The sequence below is a fragment of the Trachypithecus francoisi genome, unplaced genomic scaffold (genome assembly GCF_009764315.1).
Source record: "Trachypithecus francoisi isolate TF-2019V2 unplaced genomic scaffold, Tfra_2.0 Lachesis_group20, whole genome shotgun sequence".
Taxonomy (NCBI): Eukaryota; Metazoa; Chordata; class Mammalia; order Primates; family Cercopithecidae; genus Trachypithecus; species Trachypithecus francoisi.
This window is the reverse complement of record NW_022681466.1, coordinates 34,527,555-34,553,390: the sequence shown is the minus strand read 5'-3', so window position 1 is coordinate 34,553,390 and position 25,836 is coordinate 34,527,555. Positions and strand designations below refer to the sequence as shown.

The following is a 25,836-nucleotide window of genomic DNA, read 5'->3' as shown; positions in this document are numbered from 1 at the left end:
CTCTACTAAAAATACAGAAATTAGCTGGGTGCGGTGACTCACACCTGTAATTGTAGTTACTCGGATGGCTGAAGCAGGAGAATTGCTTAAACCCGGGAAGTGGAGGTTGTAGTGAGCTGAGACCATGCCACTGCACTCTAACTTGGGTGACAGAGCGAGACTCCGTCTCAAGAAAAAAAAAAAAAAAAAAGAAATTAAAATAATATGATGCCAGAGAAAGAACCACTTGCTAGATGGTATTAACAGGTTTTTCAAAAATGACAAATTGAGAATGGATATTTTTCCTACCAAATTGATTAACTCTCCAGGCATCCCACAAGAGGTACTGAAACATATCACCTTCTAACATGTAACAGTAATACTTAATTAAGGAGCTAGGAAAAGGGATGTAGGTAGAATTCTTTTCCCTGTAGCTGATAATCGCTCTGCCTTAGAGAGATAACAGAAAACTCCTTAAAAAGAACAGTCTGTCAAATATGACCCTAAATTGTTTCTTTCCATGGAGACTCACTTCTCTTGACAGTAATGCATCTATACAGTCTTAGATGGCTATAAACCAGTTTCTCTGAAACAGGATTAAAGAGACACTTTGTATTCATACACATCTCTATTTTTAGGTATATATTATTTTCCTTTTTTATCAGCTTACATCATGCTTTGATATATATTATTTTCTAATATCCAAAGTTACCATTTACTTTTTGGAAAAAAACTAACAGTAATGTGTTTATTTTCTATTTTATTATTTTTGGGAGTAATTTCTCAAAAGTACAGGATTGTTCCCAACTCATCAGGTTATCTTATTTTATTGCTTAAGTTTCAAGGTTTCCTTACTTGTCCCTTTCTGTTTACTCCAATTATTCCAGCTGTGGCTTCATGAGGTGCAGTAACAAAAATCGTTTCTCCACTGATTCTATTCATGTAGATGCAGGTACCAGTCTCAAGATCATAGAGGTGGATATAACCATACTTGGTTATCAAGAATACCACATCATGCTTTTCACTGATCTATAGAAAGAAAATCAACACTTTAGTGAAATAATGAATCTATAAACAGAAAATAAAAACATTCAGTCTAATTCCATTTTAGAGATGGTAAAATTCTAGAACAAGAGGGTTATTTGAAAAATTGTACAGCCATCAAAAAGGATGAGTTTGCGTCCTTTGTAGGGACATGGATGCAGCTGGAAACCATCATTCTTAGCAAACTATCACAAGAACAGAAAACCAAACACCGCATGTTCTCACTCATAGGTGGGAACTGAACAATGAGATCACTTGGACTCGGGAAGGGGAACATCACACACTGGGGCCTATCATGGGGAGGGCGGAGGAGGGAGGGATTGCATTGGGGAGTTATACATGATATAAACGTTATGCACATGTACCCTAGAACTTAAAGTATAATAAAAAATAAAAAATAAAAAATAAAAAAAAAGAAAAAAAAAAAAAAAAAAGAAAAATTGTAAGCTAATATTTAAAGTTTCCTTCATTTTTATAGCACATTTAAATATGGATCTCCCAAGCTCTTATATAACACAAGAATATGAATGAAACTGATAAAAGGAAAGATAATTCAAAACTTAGGATAGCACAGTTTACATATTACAGGCATACCTCATTTTACCGCACTTTGCAATGCAGATGAATCTTTACGAATGGAAGGTTTATGGCAACCCTGCATCGAGTAAGCCTATGGGCACTATTTTCCAACGGCATGTGCTCTCTTCGGTGTCTCTGTGTCACATTTTCATTAATTCTCACAATATTTCAAACCTTTTCATTATTATATCTGTTATGTTGATCTGTAACCAGTGATCTTTGATGTTACTATTGTAATTTATTTTAGGGTGCGATGAATCGCACCCACATAAGACAGCAAACTTAACCGATAAACACTGTGTGTGTTCTGACTGCTCCAGCAACCAGCTGTTCTCCCATTTCTTTCTCTTTCCTTGGGCCTCCCTATTCCGAGACACAACAATAATGAAATTAGGCCAATTAATAACCCTACAATTGCCTCTACATGTTCTACCTCTCATTTTAAATCAAAAGCTAGAAGTAATTTTAAGTTCAGTGAGAAAGACACGTCTAAAGCCAAGATAGGCTGAATGGTGGGCTTTTTGACCCAGCCAAGTTGTGAATACAAAGCAAAAGTTCTTGAAGGAAATTAAAAGTGCTACTCCAGTGAACACATGAATAATAAGAAAACCTAACAGCTTTTCTTGCTGATATGGAGAAAGCGCACTAGTGCAGTGGCTTACAAATGTAATCCCAGTCTCATTTTCTCACATCTAAGAAAATGACCACAGACAAAGTCAAACTCTAGGTACTTGCCACATGGAGGTAATGTTTTGCACGCCAAAGAGAAATAAAACGATTCTACTTCTGAATTTATGTAACTATATAAATGAGCAGTTTTTTTCTCTTTTAAAATGTTATAGGACGGGTGCGGTGGCTCATGCCTGTAATCCTAGCACTTTGGGAGGCCAAGGTGGGTGGATTGCCTGAGCTCAGGAGATTGAGACCAACCTGGGCAACACAGTGAAATTCCGTCTCTACTAAAATACAAAAGAAATTAGCCGGGCATGGCAGCATGCACCTGTAGTCCCAGCTACTGGGGAGGCTGAGCCAGGAGAATTGCTTGACCCTGGAGGCGGAGGTTGCAGTGAGCCGAGATGGTGCCACTGCACTCTAGTCTGGGCGACAGAGTGAGACTCCGTCTCTAAAAGAAAAATGTTACACACAGCTGGGTGCAGTGGCTCATGCCTGTAATCTCAGCACTTTGGGAGGCCGAGGTGGGTGGATCACTTGAGGTGAGGAGTTTGAGACCAGCCTGACCAATGTGGTGAAGACCTGACTCTACTAAAAATACAAAAAAATTACCCAGGTGTAGCGGTGCATGAGATTGCACCATTGCACTCCAACCTGGGTGACAGAGTGAGACCCTGTCTCAAACAAAAATACAAATAAAAATGTTATATACTAGCCAGGTGCAGTGGTATGTGTCTGTAGTCCCAGCTACACAGGAGGCTGAAGCGCAAGGATCACTTAAGGTCAGGAGTTTAAGACCAGCCTGGGCCAGGCATGGTGGCTTATGCCTGTGATCCCAGCACTGTGGGAGGCCGAGGTAGGGAGATCACTTGAGGTCAGGAGTTCAAGACCAGCCTGACCAACATGGCGAAACCCAGACTCTACTAAAAATACAAAAATTAGCCAGGTGTGGTGGCAGGTGCCTGTAATCTCAGCTACTCGGGAGGCTGAGGCACGAGAATCGCTTGAATCCAGGAGGCAGAGATTGCAGTGAGCTGAGACTGCGCCACTGTACTCCAGTCTGGGCAATAGAGAGACTCAGTCTCATTAAAAAAAAAAAAAAAAGACCAGCTGGGGCAACACAGTGAGACATTGTCTCTAAAATACTTTTTAAATAGCCAGGCGTAGTGGTATGTACCTGTAGTCCTACCTACTCTTAGCTACTCTGGAGGCTGAGGCAGGAGGATCAATTGAGCCCAGGAGTTCAAGTTCAAGGCTGCAGTGAGCTATGATCACACCAACTGCATTCCAGCCGGGGCAACAGAGGGAGACCCTGTCTCTTTAAAGAGGGAGAGGGAGGGGGAGAGGTGGAGAGTGGGAGAGAGGGGGAGGAGGCCCGGCGCAGTGGCTCACGCCTGTAATCCCAGCACTTTGGGAGGCCAAGGTGGGTGGATCACGAGGTCAGGAGATCAAGACCATCCTGGCTAACACGGTGAAACCCCGTCTCTACAAAAAATACAAAAAATTAGCCGGGCGTAGTGGCGGGCGCCTGTAGTCCCAGCTACTTGGGAAGCTGAGGCAGGAGAATGGCGTGAACCCGGGAGGCGGAGCTTGCAGTGAGCTGAGATCGCGCCACTGCACTCCAGCCTGGGCGACAGAGTGAGACTCCGTCTCAAAAAAAAAAAAAAGAAAAAAAGAAGAGAAGAGAAGGAAAGGAAGGGAAAGGGAAAGGAAGGAAAAAAGATCGGCCAGGCGTGGTGGCTCACGCCTGTAATCCCAGCACTTTGGGAGGCTGAGGCAGGCGGATCAGGAGGTCAGGAGATCGACACCATCCTGGCTAACACAGCGAAATCCCGTATTCTGTATTTTGAAAAAATACAAAAAAATTAGCCGAGCGTGGTGGTGGGCGCCTGTAGTCCCAGCTACTCATGAGGCTGAGGCAGGAGAATGGCATGAACCCGGGAGGTGGAGCTTGCAGTGAGCCGAGATCCTGCCACTGCACTCCAGCCTGGGCGACAGAACGAGACTCTGTCTCAAAAAAAAAAAGAGATCAAACCAGCTACAGCATTCTCTTAAGCCAAAGCCTAATCTAGTGTTAGGCCCTAACTCTCCTCAATTATGTGAAGGCTCAGAGAGGCGAGAAAACAACAGAAGAAAAATATGAAGGTAGCAGAAGTTGATTTGTGAGGTTTAAGCAAATAAACTGTCTGTACACTATAAAAGTGTAAGTTGAAAACCAAGTACTGATGTAGAAGCTGCAGCAAGTTATATGGAAGATCTAGTAAAGATCATTGAAGGTGGTCACACTAAACAACAGATTTTCTCTACAGAGAAGTCAATGCCTGGCTTTAATGGACAGGCTGACTCTCTTATTAGGAACTAATGACGCTGGTGACTCTAAGTTGAAGCCAATGCTCATCTGCTGTTCCAAAAATCCTAGGACCCTCAAGAATTATGCTAAATCTACTTTGCTTATCCTATAGAAATGGAACAGCAAAGCCCTGATGACAGCACATCTGTTTACAGCATGGTTTACTAAATATTTTATGCCTACTCTTGAGACCTACTGCTCAGAAAAAGATTCCTTTCAAAATATTACTGCTCATCGACAGTGCACATAGTCATCCAAGAGCTCTGATGGAAATATACAAGGAGATTAATATTGCTTACATGTCTGCTAAGACAGCATCCATTCTGAAGCCTATGGATCAAAGAAGCAATTTTGACTTACAAGTCTTCTTATTTAAGAAATATATTTCAGGCCGGGCGTTGTGGCTCAAGCCTGTAATCCCAGCACTTTGAGAGGCTGAGACGGGCGGATCACAAGGTCAGGAGATCGAGACCATCCTGGCTAACACGGTGAAACCCCGTCTCTACTAAAAAATACAAAAAACTAGCCGGGCGAGGTGGCAGGCGCCTGTAGTCCCAGCTGCTCGGGAGGCTGAGGCAGGAGAATGGCGTAAACCCGGGAGGTGGAGCTTGCAGTGAGCTGAGATCTGGCCACTGCACTCCAGCCCGGGCGACAGAACCAGACTCCGTCTCAAAAAAAAAAAAAAAAAAAGAATATATTTCATAAGACCACAGCTGCCCTGGATAGTGATTCATCTGATGGATCTGGGCAAAGTTAATTTAAGTGAATCTGGAAAGGATTCACCACAGGACATTTAAGTAATGGTGAATCTGGAAAGGATTCATCATTCTAGATGTCATTAACAACATTCATGATTCATGGGAGGAAGTCAAAATATCAACATTAAAAGGAGTTTGGAAGAGGCTGATTCCAACCTTCATGGATGATTGAGGGGTTCAAGACTTCAGTGGAGCAAATACGGGCAGATGTGGTAGAAATAGTAAGAAAACCAGAATTAGAAATAGAGCCTAAAAATGTGATTGAATTACTGTATCTCCTAGTGAAGGAGCTGTTTCTTAAGGATGAGCAAAGAAAAGTGGTTTCTTGAGATAAAATCTACTGCTGGTGAAGGTGCTGTGAACATTGCTGAGTGACAACAAAGGATTTAGATTATTACAGAAACTTAGCTAGTAAAGCACTGGCAGGGTTTGAAAGAATCGACTCCAATTTTGAAAGAAGATCTACTGTGGGTAAAATGCTATCAAACAGCATTGCATAGAGAAATCTTTTGTGAAAGAGTCAACTGATGCAGCATACTTCTTTGCTGTCTTATTTTAAGAAACTGCCACAGCCACCTCAACCATTCTGATTATTCAGCAGTCATTGACACTGAGACAAGACTTTCCACAAGCAAAAAGATTAAAACTCACTAAAGGCTCAAATAATCATTAACATTTTTTAGCAATAAAGTATTTTTAAATTACAGTATGTATACGGTTTTTCTAGACAATGCTATTTCACACTTTACAGTAGACTATAGCATAGTGTAAGTGTAACTTTGATCTGCACTAGGAAACCAAATAATTCTTATGACGCACTTTGTTGTGGTATTTAATTTATTGTGGTGGTCTGGAACCAAACCTCATAATATGCCCAAGGTAGGCCTGTACATGAAAGGCCAAGGTATTATTTTACAAAGCTTCACTAATAAACTTTATAAGAGTATTCTTTTAAGCATCACTTAAATTATATCTACCATGAATAGTCTTTGGGTTAATTTCTTTTAAGAAGAGAGATTTTTAAAAAGTCATTTATTTTGCTTAAAATACCTGCATTGCAACAGGAAAATCATTTTGTGCTTCTGGAGGAAAGAAAACATCCACTGCCTTCTTTGGAAAGGGCTGGTTCCCTGTAGGCGGTGTGCCAACTTCAATAATATGTAACTGTTCAAAAGAAAATCAAAATGTATATAAACCTACACATTAGCAGTTGATCATAGAAGCTTTATTTGTAGCCCCCAAATGGAAACAACCAACATGTTCTACAGAAGATCAATGTTAAATGGTTTTGGTTACATCCATACCATAGAATACTTGGTAATAAAAAGGAACAAACTTTCATGAACATTATGGTGAGTGAAAAAAAAGAAGCCAATCTTAAAAGGTCACATACTGTATGATTCGATTTATGTAACATTCCTAAAGCGACAACATTATAGAGATGGAGAAAAAATTAGTGGTTGCCAGGAGCTAGGGATGGTGTGAGAGAGGGGGAGTGGGTGGGACTCTACAGTCATAAGGGAAATCAGTGTGGTGATAAAATAGTTATCTACTCATAATAAAATGACACAGAATCATACAATTGTACCAATGTCAATTTCCTGGTTTTTCTACTGTACTACAGCTGTGTAAGATGTAGCCATTGGGAGAAAGTGGATAAAGAACACAGGCGACTGGCTCTGTACTGTCTTTGCAGCTTCCTATAAATCTGTATTATTTTAAGATAAATACATTTTTTAAAGTCAGCTGATAGGAGGCTGAGGCAGGAGAATCGCTTGAACCCGGGAGGCGGAGGTTGCAGGAAACCGGGATTGTGCTACTGCATCCAACCTGGGCAACACAGCGAGACTCCATCTCAAAAAAAAATGTCAGCTGAATATCTGAAATAATCATACCTCAAATAATCTACCTGAAATAAATGGTATAGAAGGGTAATACATTACCTACAAAGGTATTTTTCTCCTAGCTTTCAATTTTAATTTAGTATTTCCAAATAGAAACATAAGTTGCTTAATTCTTCTCTACCTATACATATACACTAAAACAGAAGGAATGTATATACCTAATTTGAGTTGTCTCTCTAATCACAAACATCCCATAAACTAAATGAGAACATTTTGGTTTAAAATATCCAATGCTGCACGTAAGCCAGGCAAGAGAAAAGTAAATAATCTCAATGAAAAAGTACTATATATTTTCCTTAGTCATGTCAGAAATGAACTGAGACAAAAAATAATTCAGTTTCCAAGACACAAACCATATGAATGTGATAGGGTCTCATCATCCTTCATTAGGATGACTAGCCACACTGAAAAAAATTGATATCTTCCTTCAAAAGCCGTGGCAGACAGGATAGCACCATGTAATAAATAACAGGCTCAATAACCTATAAACAAGTTTCCAGATACTGTTCAAAATGACATTGAAACTTTTTTCTAGTAGAACTTTTCAATAAATATCCTGGCCTTATGTTTTAAGGATAATATTTAATTTCTAAAACTATGTGTTTTTTTCTGTTTAAATTCCATCAATTCAGATCTAAATATCAGTGCTTTCTACCCTTGTCACATTGAGGTGTTGGCAGCATTATTCCTCAATTCAGGGGCTATGTGAAATTTTAAGCAGAATTGTATCTCATTACTTACTATTTCCACTCTCCTGACAGGCTACAGATGATCATATTTTAAGCAATCTCTATCTCAATTTTTAAAAACTGTTTACTTACCAAGAAAAAGAGACACAAGTCCTAACAAAGGTGAAGTTCAAATTTTTTGGTCTGCCTAGAATCTAAACCCTCTTCCTGATGGGACAACAAGAGGGAAGATACTCTTTACAAGTTTTGTTGGTGGTAGAACCAGCCTTCTGTTTTAGGAGCACCAAACACCAAATAATTATTTCCAAACCTCTCAGACGTAAGATGTGGGCATCTGATCTTGCCTATAACTGGACTTCGAACAGGGAGCTAGGAACACAAAGGTATTAGGATTTCAGAGATTCTACTCTGGTAGTGGAAATAGCAGTCAAATCGAATTTCCAAGCATCCAGCAATGCAATCATGGATCCAGAAGTGTCCTCAGAGTTCTATGGAATAGTTGTTGGCTGAGACCCTGACCACTGCTCATTTTCCATTATTTCTCCTCATTTCCCAGTCTTGGTTTTACAGCCTCCTTAGCTGTAGTAAACTATCCAATATCCTTCACTAAACAGACCATTGCTCCAATCAACCAGACCTTGTTTCTATTACCTGCAACTAAGTCTAATACAAAAAGTACTACAGTTTGTCCAGGTGATTCCAGTGTGTAGCCACCGCTGAAAACCACTAACTTATGGCAATGTTATTCAACTATAGTCTACATTACCTCTATATCAAGCCATATAGGGTATTTAAAATGCAGATTATACTAGGAGACCAAGGCGGGAGGATCACTTGGACCCAGAGGTTTGAGACCAGCCTGGGCAATATAGTGAGACCCTGTCTCTACAAAAACACCAAATTTAGCAAGGCATGGTGGAACGTGCCTGTAGTCCCAGCTACTCGGGAGGCTGAGACAGAGGGATCACTTGAGCCCAGAAGGTCGAGGCTGCAGTGAGCCCATGACTGTGCCGCTGCACTCCCGCCTAGGCAACAGTGACACAAAAAATAAACAAAAACACACTATGGGCACCACCTACTAAATCAAACTCTCTAGATGTACAGCATAGAAATGTGCACTTTGACAATCAAAGAATATAAACAGCCAATAGAACGAGTTGTGAAAGAACATTATTCATTTTAGACAAGTATCACTAGATGCAAAATTTGAACAAATTAAGTCACCACAAATGTGAATACTAAAAATAAATTACTTAGGAAAGGAGAAGGCTATTTTGAAATTAGATGACTAATTCGTGGCAGAAAGCCAAATACAAGTTCTCATTAAAATAATTACCAAAGTCAAAACTTACCTTCCCTCCAGCTTGGCCCCGTACTGCAAAACAAAATAACGTTGATTCTTCTGCATTTCCTTCCATCTTAAACTGTGCGAAGCTAGCTGCATGTCCTTCAATGGGCTGAGACACTTTCCTATCTACAGAATATAGCTGCATAGCTCCCACCACACGATTTTGCTATAAAGATCAAAGAGAATAATGTTTGGAGACCCATAAACCAAAAACGCTCAGATTCATCAAGTAATGAAATAATTAGAATGCTTTGTCATCTTTAGCAGGATTTATAATTATTTGTTACTTCATCTCTCAATGTAGATTTGATACTTCTTAACTTAAAATCAGCCCCAAACATTATCTTGTTAAAGCTTAACATTAATGTTTAAAATGTGCCTCATATACATCTTAAACAAAAAGGTATAGAAGCATTCATTTTGCAGTATATACTCCATAATAAATCCCAAATCATTCTTATAGAAACTCAATTTCTACTCAATCTCCACAGAAGAGCTCAAAACGCTTGATAAGAGCATTCTGAAATTATATGTCAGTATAGCAAGGGAGCGAGGAAGGAAGAAAGGAGGGAAGGAGGGAGGAAGGAGAAGAGAAGGGGTGGGAGGGAAGAAAAAAAAGTCTTCCAAAATAAGTGAAATTCAACAGGATTGAGTATAGAAAGACCTAATCTCAAAATAAAACTGCATTCTAGGCACCACAGTTTTCTAAACCTCTTCTTTATAAAAAACTAGTTAAAATGTTACCTGTGCAGATATACCAGTCAGAAGTAACCACTTTTGTTTTGCATCTGTACGGTAATTGATAATCTGGCACCCTGCAAGGCTAGAATGGCGATCAAACATTTTCACTGGCTGAGACTCTCCTTCCATACTCCAGTGATAAACTGCATTATCCGTAACAAGAGCAACCGTATTCAAAGAGATCCATTTCCAAAAGGTGACATCATCAGTCATAGTATGAGCCTTCATTTTACTTTTCATTTCAATGTTAAAAATCTGAAGAGTTTTCCCAGCTAAAAACAAAATCAAGAATTATAAATCATTAAAAGCGTAAAGTTTAGAATGAATACCTACATAGACTAGCTCTGTAACTTCCAAACAAAAATAGTTCTATTACGAGACTAATGACTACAAGAGTTGCATCAATACAGCAGCAACCATTAAAGAGGTAACAGCTAAGATTAAGCAATCTACATCTACATTTTAAGCAAAAACTATATTACCTCTAATAAACACACTTTAAACAGATAGTATGACTTCCATGGAATCCTAAATCCCAACTTAAAGTAAGTCTAATGAATAGTTTTCTTAACAATAATTGAAAACAAAGCTGTCACCTTCATACTTATAATTAAGTACGTTTACTTTACACATAAACTTAGTTGCATGGACACAAGACAAAGCAACTCTGATAACAAACACGTGGGGGAAAGAAAATGTACTTTTTTAAAAGCAGTCATCTCTCATCCAAATAAATCTTGTGGAAACTGCTTTTTACAAAGAGGATCTGCTTCAATTCTGTCTTGTTGCCACTAGCACATAAGAGAAGTGCATGCTACATTTAACTGGCTTAAGATAACAAAGGGAAGGTAGAGGTGCTGGAGGAAAGGAGAGGGAGACAAAGGAAGAGGATAGTTTCAGATGCTGTTAATATACTGGAGGTAAGAACAAAGTTCAAGCTTCATCCAACTAAGAAAGCAAGCATTTAGTTAAAAAAAGGATGAAATTTGCCTTGAGTGTTAAGAGTCACCAAGTCAGATGCAAAGGCTTGTACTTGTAATTTGAAATCCAACAGTTCAAAATGTGATTTGGTATAAATTAATAGAGGCCAAAGTCCACAACTATCACTAGGCTATCACGATTAGTCTTTAAAGACTAAGAAAAACACCATTCCTGAGACACAGAGAATCTGGCTCCTGAAGGACCAAAATTTTAAGATTCAGGCGCTGGGGTGACACAGAAGGGGGGCAAAACATACAGCTTTGTACTACAACCCTCCTTACTACATGTGCAAAAATTTCTTTCATAAAATGAAGAATGTTATTCCCATCCCACACAGTATGTAAACCACAACCAGACTTGAAAAATTGTGAGAGTTACAGTCCTGTTTATAAAAAGAAGCCAAGAGGTTCAAAACTGGCTTCAGAGGGAAGCAGGATTTTGGACTGACTAACTTTCCCTTGCTGCCTTCCTCAATCCTCAGATTATTCGGGATTGGAGTATATATATAAGTAGAGTGGTTTGGGGAGGGGGACGAGAGATGATAGCTTGACTCCATAGTGCAGACATATAGGGACAAATATATGATGCTATTGTACAATGCTCCGAAAATATTTTCAATGTATTCTTTTCATAGAACAGGACAATAACTAACACAATCTAATTTAGGATAACTCACCATCTGCACACATAAGAAAGCGTTAAGAAATGTGATAAGATAACAATAACATTAAAAATAGAAAAGAATTTTGGCAAAATTAAAATTATGGCCTTTTAATAGAGAGGTATGGGAATTGCTAGGGACCTGAATTTAAATTCTTTAAAGAGTCTGAAGGAAGCTTAATACCCTAAATAGAAGTAACAGAAGTAAAACACTTACTGTCACAAAACATCTGGTCCTATGTGAAAGCTGGACGATTTTTCCTCGCGATGAGATGAGCTTCTATCTTAGATATGTGATAGTGACTTATGTGTTTGAATATGCTAGTCCTACCCAACCCTATTTACTCTCCAACTAGTATTATTACTACATACAAAGTTTAAATCATGTAAAGCAAAGTCAAAGTTCAGCATCTCCAACAACTCAGTCACAAATTTATCAAGAAATTACTGGGAACTTGAACTTTTCTTTCTTCTATCAAAATGAAAAACAAAGCAAAAAATAGGCAATCGAATGCCTTTTTAAGAGTCAGTTTTTCACCGAGCCCTCTTAAAAACATCTGTTTTAATGGGTCAATTAGTCTCATTCTAAAGTTCAAAGGAATACAGGCTCCCTGACAGTCTAAGAGTCTTTGAACTCTGTTTATTCTAAACTGCACAGTTCCCTTGTTGGGACAATTAAAAAGTTAGTCTGAATAAACTCAAATACCCTTCACTCAAGAGCTTTAATATTCACCTAAATACAAACACACTTTAAACAATTACTGTAAATTCAAGCCCTTTCTAGAACCCAATAATCTAAGTGAAACACAAGCCTGAAGTATTAAAAAAAAGCACAGAATCAAAGGCAAGTTTATTATCATACAAAATTCTGCAATGTTTAGGTGCTAATATTAGTAAAGTATGTTCTATTCCAGAATATGAATCACTAATTTGTTTCCTCTGTAGAGAGATATGTTTAGCACAGTCTTACACCAAATACAAAATATAAATGCATTTATTCTAAAACTTAAAATTATTCTAAGTAGATCTATGTTAAGATATTCCACAGATACATTCCAAGTAAAAGTCATTAAAGTGGTTTAAATCAAGTTCGGTATCAGCAGATCAATTTTCTTTAACCAAATTTAATCAATATACTTAAAAAGGTAAACTCTAGTTATTGGACTTGCATAAATACATAGGAAGAGTTGGCTGGGCGTGGTGGCTCATGCCTGTAATCTCAGCACTCTGGGAGGCCGAGGCAGACAGATCATGAGGTCAGGAGTTTGAGACCCGCCTGGCCAAAATAGTGAAACCTCATCTCTACTAAAAATACAAAAAAAACTAGCCAGGGGTGGTGGCAGGCATCTGTAATTTCAGCTACTTGGGAGGCTGAGGCAAGAAAATCACGTGAACCTGGGAGGCGGAGGTTGCAGTGAGCCAAGATCGCGCCATTGCACTCCAGCCTGGGTGACAAGAGTAAAACTCCGTCTCAAAAAAACCAAAAAACAAACAAACAAAAAAACAAACAGGAAGAGTTTTAAGAAAAACCGACAATTTTTTATACCTTTCAGTGCAATTACTTTGCTAGCTGGATTCATGATGGCGCTGTCTGCTGAAATTGGTCTTCGAATTGGATTACTTGGGTCATTCATATCAATGATTACCACCTGGGCCTGCTCTCCTACTTTTTCTCTAATGCAGATGAATTTGTCAGACTCCATAGTCAGGGTACTGAAGCCAATGTTTGCTGGGTTGATACCCAGGTTCTGGAGCTAGAAAATATAATAATAAACCATGTTACCAAGTGGATTCCAAAGACTTGACATTCACATATGCTCATCAACACAAATCCTCACTTAACATTAATGCTTCAAGGTCACAATAACATCTACATTATGTTAATTAAAGTGAGACTATTAATAGCCAAGTATTGGACCTTCTCTTCTTCCAACAAACATGGCATTCAACTGTTTCAAATAAGAGGTAGAACAAATACAGATGAAGTTAAAGGACAGAGCAGTATCTGCAAGGTAGCATTCATGGTTCAAGCGATTTGAGGTAACTGAGTTTCTTGATTTATTTTAAGATCTTGGAACTACTGGACCAGTCCTCTCTTACCCCGCTTAACATGTAGCTGTTATTTGTTCACGCTTCAAGAATCTGAAAAATTAAGTTACAAGCATAAAAAGATTTAAAATGTCACAGAGTTCTTGATCTAAATAAAGGAACTTGAATAGCAAGAGCAAACAAGTTCTAATTCTGTGCAAAAAGTGCCAAAACAAAGATATGTAAGAGGGATCTTGTCAAAGGCTACATAGCTAAAGCAATGTGTTCAAAGGAGGCAGGCGAGATAATTCTCAATAGAAAGAGCATGTGGTAAAGCACAGAGATGTAAAAGTGTGGTTGGCTAAGGGAACTACAAGTACTTTTCTAACACTATCGGCTTGAGGGAGTACAGAATTAAGGTTAGAGAGATGAGCAAGGGCCAGACTGACAAGCTAAACATACCTCAGTAAGAATCCTGAGTTTATTCTACAGGCAAAGGGAGCTACTTAAGGATTTTAACAAGGAAAATAATGGAATTAGATTTGCTTTGTGTACTCAGAAAATACTAAAGTATCTGCTAAACAAATATAGAGGCTCTAAAGATGGTAGGTCTTTGCAAAACAATTAAGCATGTAAGAACAAAAGTCACTAGTTACTAGGAGGAAATCTCTACCAGAGTGGGTTATTAATACTCTGGGTGACTAACTATGGTGTAACAGATTAAGTCCTACTAAAAGAAGCTACAATGGAGGCTTTATTTTATTAACCTTGGCCAGACCAGTTTTATCCCCCTTTCCTCCAAGGATAATATAATAAATTCACATGGTACAAAATGCACACACACACCAGAAAAGAAAAGGCATGGGAAAAAAAATCAAGTCTTTCTGTCACCCTTGTCCTCTAGCAATACAGTTTCCCTCCACAGACACCACCACTGTCATTATTATCTTATGGACTAAACCAGCCAAGTTAACTGTATTTTATTTAAATTCTTTTGTCAAACTCTTCTGCTAATAGTGCTTAAACATAACCAGGCCAGGCTCTGAATAAGATATAAGACTACAAGGCTATACTTTGCTTTCTCTTCACTCTTCTATCTCAATTACTGCTGGTATTGAGTTATAAATGTTATAACTCAGTTATAAAGTGTAGTTACAGTAACTCCATTACTGAATACAGGGGCAAGGAGTCAAACAACTGTCTAACCATTAATACAAACATCGTAATAAAGTAGAAGATTAACCTGCTTTACAACCTCAAGTATATGCTGTAATGCAAGGCAAATACACTAGCTTTAAAGTATGTAACTTATATTTACTTATAGTAAAGGCTTATAAACCATTAATTTTAACTTCTTCCTGACTTTAACTTTTCTTTTGAGACAAGATCTCACATCTATTTTTCTGAGTAGAGGGTCATTAGACTCGTTAAGTTTAATTGATAATCAGCCTTTCAATAATTGAAGAAAACATTCCAGTGGGCTCATAAAGTTCATAAAGCTATATACCTAAAAGCAATTAAGTTGTCCTGTAAGAATCCTAAGCTACCCTGTAAGAATTCTATGTTTCTAAGTCTCTACCAAGCCTTCACCTAAGGCACTGAGTTTCACCTGTCACAGTTTAAGTCCCACAGTGTTTGAGGAAGTCGGAGTAAAAATAGTTGTTAGTCAAATAGTGAAATTAAATTCAAAACCACGAAAGAAAGTAAACCACAGACACTACTAACTGAACCCCAAATGATTCTAACAGATTCCTTCCTACTCCTCAACTTCAGAGGCATGTGGAAGATGACTTTAAGAAAACACTATCAGAAAATAAATAGGAGGAAAAAGGAAAGTCAAAACCTTGTGTTTCCAATTCCTTGTTAGATCCCCAGAAAAAAAGCAGTATGAAAAACACGTTGCATCAGTCAGCAATTACCTTCAGCCTCAGGGTGTTTTACTTGTAGAAAAAAAACAAAGATTTGGCCTGGCACCTTGGTTCACACCTATAATCTCAGCACTTCAGGAGGCTGAGACGAGAGGATCACTTGAGCTCAGGAGTTTGAGACCAGCCTGGGCAACACAGTGAGACCCCACCTCTGCAAAAACTTTAAAAATTACGTAAATAAAAGATCTGGCTTTAAAGGGACAGAATTGCCTGCAACCCTATTCTATGTAATCCTTATATTACTTTCTCAAACACATGCTACCAAGAGAGCTATGCATATATATTTTTTATCTCCTTCAGGAATGTATTGGTACTACTCAAAATACTCCATGTGGAATAGACATAAATCCTTTATTTAAAAAATGCAAAATTAAACAGGAGGCAAGTGACAAACTTTTTTTTTTTTTTTTTTGAGATGGAGTCTTGCTCTGTCGCCAGGCTGGAGTACAGTGGCTCGATCTCAGCTCACTGCAATCTCCGCCTCCTGGGTTCAAGTGATTCTCCTGCCTCAGCCTCCCAAGTAGCTGGGACTACAGGAGTGCGCCAATGCGCCCAGCTAATTTTTTGTATTTTAGTAGAAATGGGGTTTCACCATGTTGGCCAGGATGGTCTCGATCTCCCGACCTCGTGGTCCACCCGCCTCAGCCTCAGTCTAGACAAGAACAGAAAAGCATCCTGTAACCTGTAATTCCTTCTTTTCCTCTCTCCCTCAACCTCTACTAGTGAATGTAGTGTTATTCTACTACAAATGCAGTTATTAGAAAAACAGTGATATGGGTTACTTCCCTAGGATTTATGTCCCTGTTTGAGTTAAAACACCAGCAAACATGAACATAATTCTAAAGTTCCAAGTTTTTTTTTTTTTTTTTTTGAAACTGAGTCTCGTTCTGTCACCAGTCTGGAATGCAGTGGCGCAATCTCGGCTCACTGCAACCTCTACCTCCCCAGTTCAAGCGATTCTCCTGCCTCAGCCTCCCAAGTAGCTGGGACTACAAGTGTGCACCACCACGCCCAGCTAATTTGTGTATTTTTAGTACAGACCTATTCCTATTGGCTAACAGAAGGTTAAATTTGCTTCCACCTCTTCAAATAAGGTAGGTAAGATTGTTTTCCTTACTGATGTTCCTTGCAAATGAGAATGTTTAGAACACTCAGCAATTCTTCCCGTATTTTCCTGTTATATATTCAAAAGAGAAATATGCCAAAGCACACAATAACAGGACAAGTCACTCTCATTAACTGCCAGTCTGGTTTAGGTATACCCTTACAATAGGAACATATAACAGGGTTGCCAAACTATATAACTATGTCTAGTAATATCAATATAGATTAAAACTTTTAAAATGCAACACATTTTAAAACAGGTTTTATTTTCAAAACAGCACATACTAACCATAAAGTATTCTCAGTCAGTTATAAAGGTGTGATGGTATATAAACTATACCACAGAAACTGTATTTTTATTCTTTATTTACTGAGACAGGGTCTCGCCTTGTCGCCCAGGCTGGAGTGCAGTGGTAGTAACTAAAGCCTCAACCCTCCAAGATCAAGTGATCTTCCTACCCCAACCTCCTCAGTACCTGAGACTACAGGTGCCACTACGTCTGGCAAATTTTTTTTTTAGAGACAGGTTCTCCTATGTTACCTAGGCTGGTCTCGAACTCCTGGGCTCAAGCAATCCTCCCACCTCAACCTCCCAGTGTTGGGATTACAGGTATGAACCACTGTACCCAATCAGAAACTGATTTATAGACTATGGAACTAAGCGCGAATAAAGTCAAAGGACATACACAACATTCTCTATAAACTTGCAGGTATTTTCAGAGGATATATCTGAAATACATGTAGTATATCTGGATACATGTAGTATCCAAACTACAGCTACATTTTATTATCCTCTCAATCTGCAAAATGTAGTATATTTGGATACATGTATCCAAACTACAGCTACATTTTATTATCCTCTCAATCTGCAAAATGCCATTCGTGTTGAAGCTGGGGATGTTCTATTTTAAGACATGCTTGGAAATTCCTATGATAAAATTTTTTTTTAACTTAAAAGAATTTTAATTTTGCTGTTACAAGAATATGGAGTCAGTAAACTAGGGTCCAAAAAAAAGGGGCTTGTTTTTTTTGCATAGTTATCATGTGCATACAGTTAAGCACTAAAATCTCACAAAAGGTTATACTACGGAAAGTCACCCACCCCATCTTTCCAGTAATACCCTTCTTCCCTAAGCAATTAGAGATACTTTTGCATCTCAGAGCTATCCTATAGCATATGAAAGTATTTCCTTCGCCCTTTCCAACGGAATGGCACAAGACACAAAGTATACAAATAAACGGCTTCCTTGTTTTTATAGAAAAGCACCCAAACTTTGTAACTCATTTGGTTTCCAGATTAGATTGTGGCCTGCAAGTGGCACTTAAACCTGGATCTAAAAAGGTAATTAAACAAATTTATTCCCTATTTATTCTTTAAAACTCTGAAGTACCTTGGAGTTACATGTTACAAATGATTTTAAAATGCTTCCTTTCCCTGGCATCTCCTTCCTTCTCCATTCCAACTTCCATTAACAGGGGGAGGTGGGAAGTAAAAGGTAGGATTCTGTTTTTATAATGAGAAAATAGTACTTCGGCTTCCCCATAATCTAGAGCAGGGGTCCCGAACCACAGGCTGCGGACCAGTATCCGTCCGTTGCCTGTTAGCAACTGGGCCACACAGCAGGAGGTGAGCAGCCAATGAGCAGGCATCACTGCCTGAGCTCTACCTCCTGCCATTTCAGCCGCAGCATTAGATTCTCATAGGCACGCGAACCCTATTGTGAACTGTGCAAGCGAGGGATCTAGGTTGCTCATTCCTTACGAGAATCTAACTAACGCCTGGTGATCTGAGGTGAAACAATTTCATCTGAGACCATCCCACCCTACTCCCACCCCCAACCAGTGGAAAAATTGTCTTCCACAAAACCGGTCCCTGATGCCAAAAAGGCTGTGGACTACTGATCTAGAGAACAGAGGCTATGTTTATGTTTCCTCATATGAAACATCTGAGATGACATATATCTCAGAGGTGTGAAGATTTAATGTGAATGCAAAGAACAATGCCTGACATCTAACAGCTCAATAGATACTGCCTTTGTTTCGTTTTTTTTAAGAGATAGGGTCTCACTCTGTCACCCAAGCTGGAGTGCAGTGGTGTGATCATAGCTCACTGTATCCTTAAACTCCTGGAATCAAGCAATCCAGAGCTCACTGATATTAACTATTAACATATACAACGTATCAGTACTTTAAGCCAGCTCAAGGTTAGCTTTTTTGTATTTGCATTTTATTATCTGCTTAATTCAGCTGTCCATAGGTTGGCTGAAACTCTGGGTGTGAATTTCTTTTAACTACTGATAATAGATTTGTAGTCTCTGGCTGCTTAACTGACTCGGACACTATGAAATGCCTTTTTTTTTTTTTTTTAATTTGTTTTTGTTGGGGAGGTGAGGAGGAAAGAAAATTACACTTTAGGACTTCCAATTCTTTTTTTTCTGATACAGGGTCTTGCTCTGTGGCCCAGGGTGGAATTCAGTGGCCCGACCATGTGTCACTGCAGCTTCAAACTCCTGGGCTGCTTAATTCTAAGCTGTCCATAGGTTGGCTGAAGCTCTGGGTGTGAATTTCTTTTAACTACTGATCATAGATTAGCCTTCCAAACAGATGGGACCACTCATACGCCACCATGCCCAGCTAATTTTTTTTTTTTTTTTGTAGAGACAAGGTAGCACTTTGTTTCCCAGGCTGGTCTCCAACTCCTGGGCTTAAGGGATCCTCCCGCCTCGGCCTCCCAAAGTGCTGGGATTACAAGCATGAATCACCGCGCCAGGCCAAAAAAAAAAAAATTTTTTTTTTTTTTTTTTTTTTTAAAGAAACTTCAGGTTGGGTGTGGTGGCTCAAGCACGTACTCCCAGCACTTTGGAAGGCCCAGACGGGCGGATCATGAGGTCAGGAGATCGAGACCATCCTGGCTAACACGGTGAAACCCTGTCTCTACTAAAAATACAAAAAATTAGCTGGGTGTGGTGGCGGGCACCTGTAGTTCCAGCTACCCGGGAGGCGGAGGCAGGAGAATGGCGTGAACCTGGGAGGCAGAGCTTGCAGTGAGCCAAGATTGCGCCACTGCACTCCAGCCTGGGTGACACAGCGAGACTCCGTCTCAAAAAAAAAAAAAAAAAAAAGAAGAAACTTCAGAGACATAACTGAAAGTAACATGATCATTCCTAGATTCTGAATTAAACCAAACAACATTTAGGGACAATGAGAAAATATTAATATGGACTGGTTTTCTGATATTGTTCTTAAATATCAGGGCACTATAAATAATATAGTAAGAAAATGTCCTGGCGAGATGTGGTGACTCATTCCTGTAATCCCAGCACTTTGGGAGGCTGAGGCAGGCGGATTACCTGAGGCCCAGAGTTCAAGACCAGCCTGGCCAACATGGCGAAACCCCATCTCTACTAAAAATACAAAAACAAACAAAAAAAATTAGCCGGGCATGGTGGTGGGCACCTGTAATCCCAGCTACTCGGGAGACTGAGGCAGGAGAATCGCTTGAACCCAGAAGGCAAAGGCTGCAGTAAGCCAAGATTGTGCCATTGCACTCCAGCCTGGATGACAAGAGTGAAACTCCATCTCAAAAAAAAAAAAAAAAAAAAGAACGAAAATGTCCTTATTTTCTAAAGATGCAAGCTGAAGTATTTACAGGTAAAATATGATAGCCTGAATTTACTTACAATGTTTAAGCAAAACAAACAAAGACAAGCAAATACAAGACTGGGCATGGTGGTTCACACCTATAATCCCAGTGCTTTGGAGGTTGAGGTAGGAGAATGGCTTGAGGCCTGGAGTTCAGTTCGAGACCAGCCTGGGTAACAAGGGAAGCAGAGGTTGCAGTGAGCCGAGATTGCGCCACCACACTCCAGCCTGGGCGACAGAGCAAGACTGTCTCACAAACAAACAAACAAACAAACAAGCAAAAAAACACATTAGCAATGAGACTCAGAAATCTACGTTGAATGCCCATCAGTTTTTAATGGTTTAAACTTTGTTTTTCCCGTCTTGGTTTTGAAAATATACTCCATTTGATTGTAAATATGGAAAATGGAAAGGGAAAAAAGTATCCATCCTTACTTGAAAGGGAGCAAAGAAGCATGCCTAGGTGCTACCTGAAAGGTTAAGGTGATTTAACACACATCAAGCTCTTAGTGTGGGAACACAGAGCACGCTATTTGATGAACTTCTAGTTCTGGGACTATGGTATTATAACATAGACTGCTTGTAGTTTTGCTCTTGCTGCCCAGGCTGGAGTGCAATGGTGCGATCTTGGTTCACAACAACCTCCACCTCCCGGGTTCAAACCATTCTGCCTCAGCCTCCCAAGTAGTTGGGATTACAGGCATGCGCCACCGTGCCTGGCTAATTTTGTATTTTTAGAGAGACAGGGTTTCTCCATGTTGGTCAGGCTGGTCTCAAACTCCTGACCTCAGGTGATCTGCCCGCCTCAGCCTCCCAAAGTGCTAGGACTGCAGGCATGAGCCACCTCGCCCAGTCGATATAGACTGCTCTTAAACAGACTGGTTTTGGCATCATGCTACTGTTATATACTCAAACCTTACCTGGACTAATCTGCTTTGTTCACATGCTCCTCAAGACAGAATGGGGAAACCCTGATACATCAAGGAATCAGGAAACTTAGCAGTGTTGCATGAGCATTTTAACAGAATATATTAGTGATCAAACTATGAAAATATTGTTAAGAGGAGCAAAGAGGCCATGGTCCTATTAATATATTTAATTCAATACTATATACATTAAGAAGGGCAGAAAATGCTAGCTTAAGACATACGTCCAAATAAAATCATAATATTTTCAAGGCCTAATTAAGACATACGACCAAATAAAATCATAATTTTTTCAAGGCCTAATTCTTTAACTACTTAAAGACAACTCTCCATTAGCACCAAGGCGCACTCTAAGCAATCATTCACAATCTATCTGTTTGTGCCTACAGATACCACATAATTAAAGGAGTAAGAGATTTGCTTTGAACATACTAATTTCAACCAGCAGTTCTCACATTTGATCAGTTAAGAATAAACTCATTGGAAATTGGCTTCTCTATAAGTATACTTAAGAGTTTGTTTCCTAATGAATGACTCATAAACTTGTAGTATAACTCATTCACCAGCTATATCAGCTGAAAATCAAAATACATGAAAACCAGTTTATGATAGCATTACTAAGGACTTGTTTCACAATTATTGCTTGGCTTCACACTTTCCAGATCCTCCTTGTTTCATCTAAATAGGGAAAATGTAAAGGAAGTATGTATGAGCTACTATATTTCAGATGGAGCAATTTTCTGCAAATGAATTTTGTATCTTACCAAGGACTTTAGAAGTGTTACCACTATAGAGTTAATAGGTCAACAATCTGAGAGACCTGATGATATTAGTATGTCATTCTGATACCATTAATCTCTCAATACAAGAATTTTTAAGTCAGTACTTAAAGATTTGGTTAACTTTCTAACCCAAGTATTTCATTAAGCATAATTTCCTTTAAAAGCTCCTAAACACCCTCTACCTTCTCTAGTATCAATTACAGTGAAAAAAGATGCTGACAGCAGTCACTTCATTGAGCCCTTCCTGGAAACTAGCAGAATGTCAAATAAAAACTGCAGCTGCTGTATTCTACAGGAAATAAGAAATGCTGAGAATGCAGCATTCCTTTAGTTCTTCCATCAACAGGATACCAGCCACTCTTTTCTGTAGGCTCCACAGATTTCAAGCAACAAATAAAAATGCCTTTAACGCTTGCTGTCCCCACACTTAAACATGTAGTTTTTTTCTACTCCATGTCAGCCTTTGAGAGAATCACCGTCTCTTAGAATTTTTGATTCTGGTCACAAACTCCAAATTTAAGCAATATATTCAGGAAGCGACCACAGTTGGAGAGAGGTTGTCAGACTATGAGCTTTGGTAAACTACCAGGAGGCTCAAAGACAAAGAATTTTTCCTACTTGTAATCAACTGCTGATTGGAAATTTTCAAAAACTTTATATTTAATGCATTCTTAAAAAAGTAATCCAATAATTACATGAATCAGATCAATTAGGCCAATGTTAACCAAGCTGCAGGGAAATACAGGAGTTTTTATGCCCCAAATCTTGGAGATGGATATGACTTACCAAGATTATGGCCCTGTGTAAATGCAATTCAGCAGCCCAAAACAACCCAATGCTGCCACCATAGCTACATTCAATGGAAGGGGCGAGAAGTTGTGCAGAATATATCCGAACCTACCATTCAAAGAACCAGAAACGGGTTTACTTTGAGGGTTCAAGGCCAGGCGCAGTGGCTCATGCCTGTAATCCCAGCACTTTTGCAGGCCAAGGTGGGAGGACCTCTCAAGCCCAGGTGTTCAAGACCAGCCTGGGCAACATGGCGAGACCCTGTCCCTACAAAAAATAAAAAAACTGGCCATGTGTGGTGGTGTGCACCTGTAGTCCTAGCTAGTTGGCAGGCTGAGGTGGGAAGATTGTTTGAGTCCAGGAGGCAGAGGCTGCAGCGAGCTGTGATTGCACCCCTGCATTCAGCCTGGGTGACAGAGCAAGACCTCATCTCAGAAAATATATATAATACTTATTGCTGACTTAGCATAAAGGATGTTACAAATGAATGTAACCAGGCAGACATTAAAGGTTTGGTTTCCTGATGAGAATAAAACGTCTGGACAGTCCCCTTAATATTCAAGTTATAAAGATCCTTGAGAAACTTCATTCTATGACATAACTTCCCAGCGACTTCACAAATATACATTTAAGTGAGAGCCTAGTATTACATTCCGTCAACCCTATCACTATTGTATATATTCATGTATCTTTCTACCCTATACTGAGGGACCCCAGGAAATTAGACATTATGCTCTATCCCACATTATTCTAGTTAGATCAATTATTTAAAGCACACTCAGCCTACTAGGTGCTACAAGTTATAAGACTAGAACCATTTTATTTTACAATTGGGTCACTAGAGTATTTTCTTTTTTTTCTTTTCTTTTATTGAGATGAAGTCTCGCTCTGTCGCCCAGGCTGGAGTGCAATGGCACGATTTCAGCTCACTGCAACCTCCGCCTCCCAGGTTCAAGCCATTCTCCTGCCTCAGTCTCCTTAGTAGCTGGGACTACAGGAATGCACCATCACACCCGACTAATTTTTGTATTTTTTCAGTAGAGACGGGGTTTCACCATGTTGGCCAGGCTGGTCTCAAACTCGTGATCTCAAGTGATCCACCCACCTCAGCCTCCCAAAGTATTGGGATCACAGGAGTGAGCCACTGCACTCGGCCTGGAGTATTTTCCTGTGAGCTTAAATGCCACAAATACTGTTTTCAAATGAGTGAATGAAATAACTAACAATCAGCATGAGGAGTTACAAATTATCTCAAAATGATTTAATATTAACAAATTCAGGGAGTTCAAAATGACATTAAAATGATTAAACCACCATGGTTTGCTTTCAATTAATACATATTGAGCATCCATTATTTAGCAACTTAACACAAACTCAATATTTTATGTACAATTTTTGTGTGAAATTGTCCCCTTTGCTTATTTTGTGCTGACTGTAACTTTGTCATTACTAGTGAGGAAACAACCTAGGGGAGAAAAAACAGGTTTTAGGCTCTCAGAGGCTCTCTGGGGGTTCAAATTGTGACTCATGTCTTCTAAAAACAAGACACTTTCCATCTCAAAAACTATAGACACTGCTTCACTATCTAAAATTCAGGGTTAAAAAACTACTATTACCTTGATTTTTTTGGTCAGGAAGAGGATGTGCCCTAGATGCTTATAGTTTTGGGGATTTTTGTTTTTGTTTTTGAGACAGAGTCTCGCTCTGTCGCACAGGCTGGCATGCAGTGGCGCAATCTCAGCTCAAGGCAACCTCCGGCTCCTGGGTTCAAGAAATTCTTGTGCTTTGGCCTCCTGAGTTTCTTTTGTTTTTTTAAATCCATGGTATTACAACTTCCTCAGGCCTGTTCCAAACACTAAACCCTTTTAATTTTGGTTCTTTCAAATTACCAAACTTTTCTTTCATTGAAAAAAGCTTCCATTCCAATTATTTTGGTTTCTAAAATTCTTAAATTTGTAATCTATTCTGTCACACACACACCACTTTTACTTAATTCTGGGATTTACTTCTAATTTTTTTTTTTTTTTTTTGAGACAGGGTCTTACTCTGTCTGCCAGGTTTGAGTGCAGTGGCATGATTTCAGCCTACTGCAGCCTCGACTTCCCAGGCTCAGGTGATCCATCCACCTCAGCCTCCCAAGTATATGGGACTGCAGGCACATGCCACCACACCCAGCTAAATTTTGTATTTTTTGTAGAGATAGGGTTTGGCCATGCTGTCCAGGCTAGTCTCGAATGCCTGGGCTGAAGCAATCCACCTACCTCGTGAGCCACTGCACCCAGCCTAAATTAAAAATCTTTAAAAAAAAAATCATATTACTCCTTCCACATTGCTGATTCATTCCACAGAGTAGGAATTCCAGTTCTGCTCTTAACTGATTTCAAAACCAATTGTCTCAGTATGTTTTATGTTATTACATCCCATTATCTCCATAGGTCTTTCTGTTCCTTTTACATCAACTTTTGCTGCATGCCACAGATGATGTCAACAATTTTCTAAAGTTTTCTTCTGATTCCATCTGAAAAAAATTTCTAGTATTTCTTCAGATCTCTCCCTAGCTCTGTAGTTTTCCCAATAATCACACATTTAAAAAATTCCTGAGCAGCTACTGTGTGCCCGACACTACACTAATGCAGAGAGTTCTACAGCAAATGAGACACTCCCTTCCACTCAGTATATGTAACAGGTACACAGCAATTACAACAATGCCACGAAGTTACAGGGATGTATGCCTAGCACAGATACATGCAGGGGTATATGCAGTGTCTCAGAAGAAATGGAAACAATCTAAAACAGGACACACAATATAAGGGAGGGCAGGGCTACAGAGTTTGGGAGTGGACACACAGAATTAAAAATACCATATAGGCCCAAATAAGGTACTTATTTTCCCAGTTAGACTAATCATCCCAACACCCCAAAAAACTGTCAG

The 25,836-nt window shown here is 39.3% G+C and overlaps 1 protein-coding gene across 3 annotated transcripts in view; it reads right to left on the bottom strand.

Annotated features, from left to right (window-relative positions):
* Positions 1-25,836, bottom strand: part of CLTC (clathrin heavy chain) — an 80,584-nt gene that overhangs the window by 42,678 nt on the left and 12,070 nt on the right. For 2 of the 3 annotated variants that reach the window (XM_033183711.1, XM_033183712.1), the window contains exons 2-6: positions 13,252-13,459; positions 10,068-10,336; positions 9,328-9,489; positions 6,433-6,546; positions 835-1,008 (exon numbers count right to left, since the gene is read on the bottom strand). In XM_033183711.1, the coding sequence (XP_033039602.1) occupies positions 835-1,008; positions 6,433-6,546; positions 9,328-9,489; positions 10,068-10,336; positions 13,252-13,459 (927 nt within the window). Of the gene's footprint in view, positions 1-834; positions 1,009-6,432; positions 6,547-9,327; positions 9,490-10,067; positions 10,337-13,251; positions 13,460-18,093; positions 18,100-21,350; positions 21,356-25,836 lie in introns of those variants that run through there. The other variant, XM_033183713.1, reaches the window with a different exon arrangement.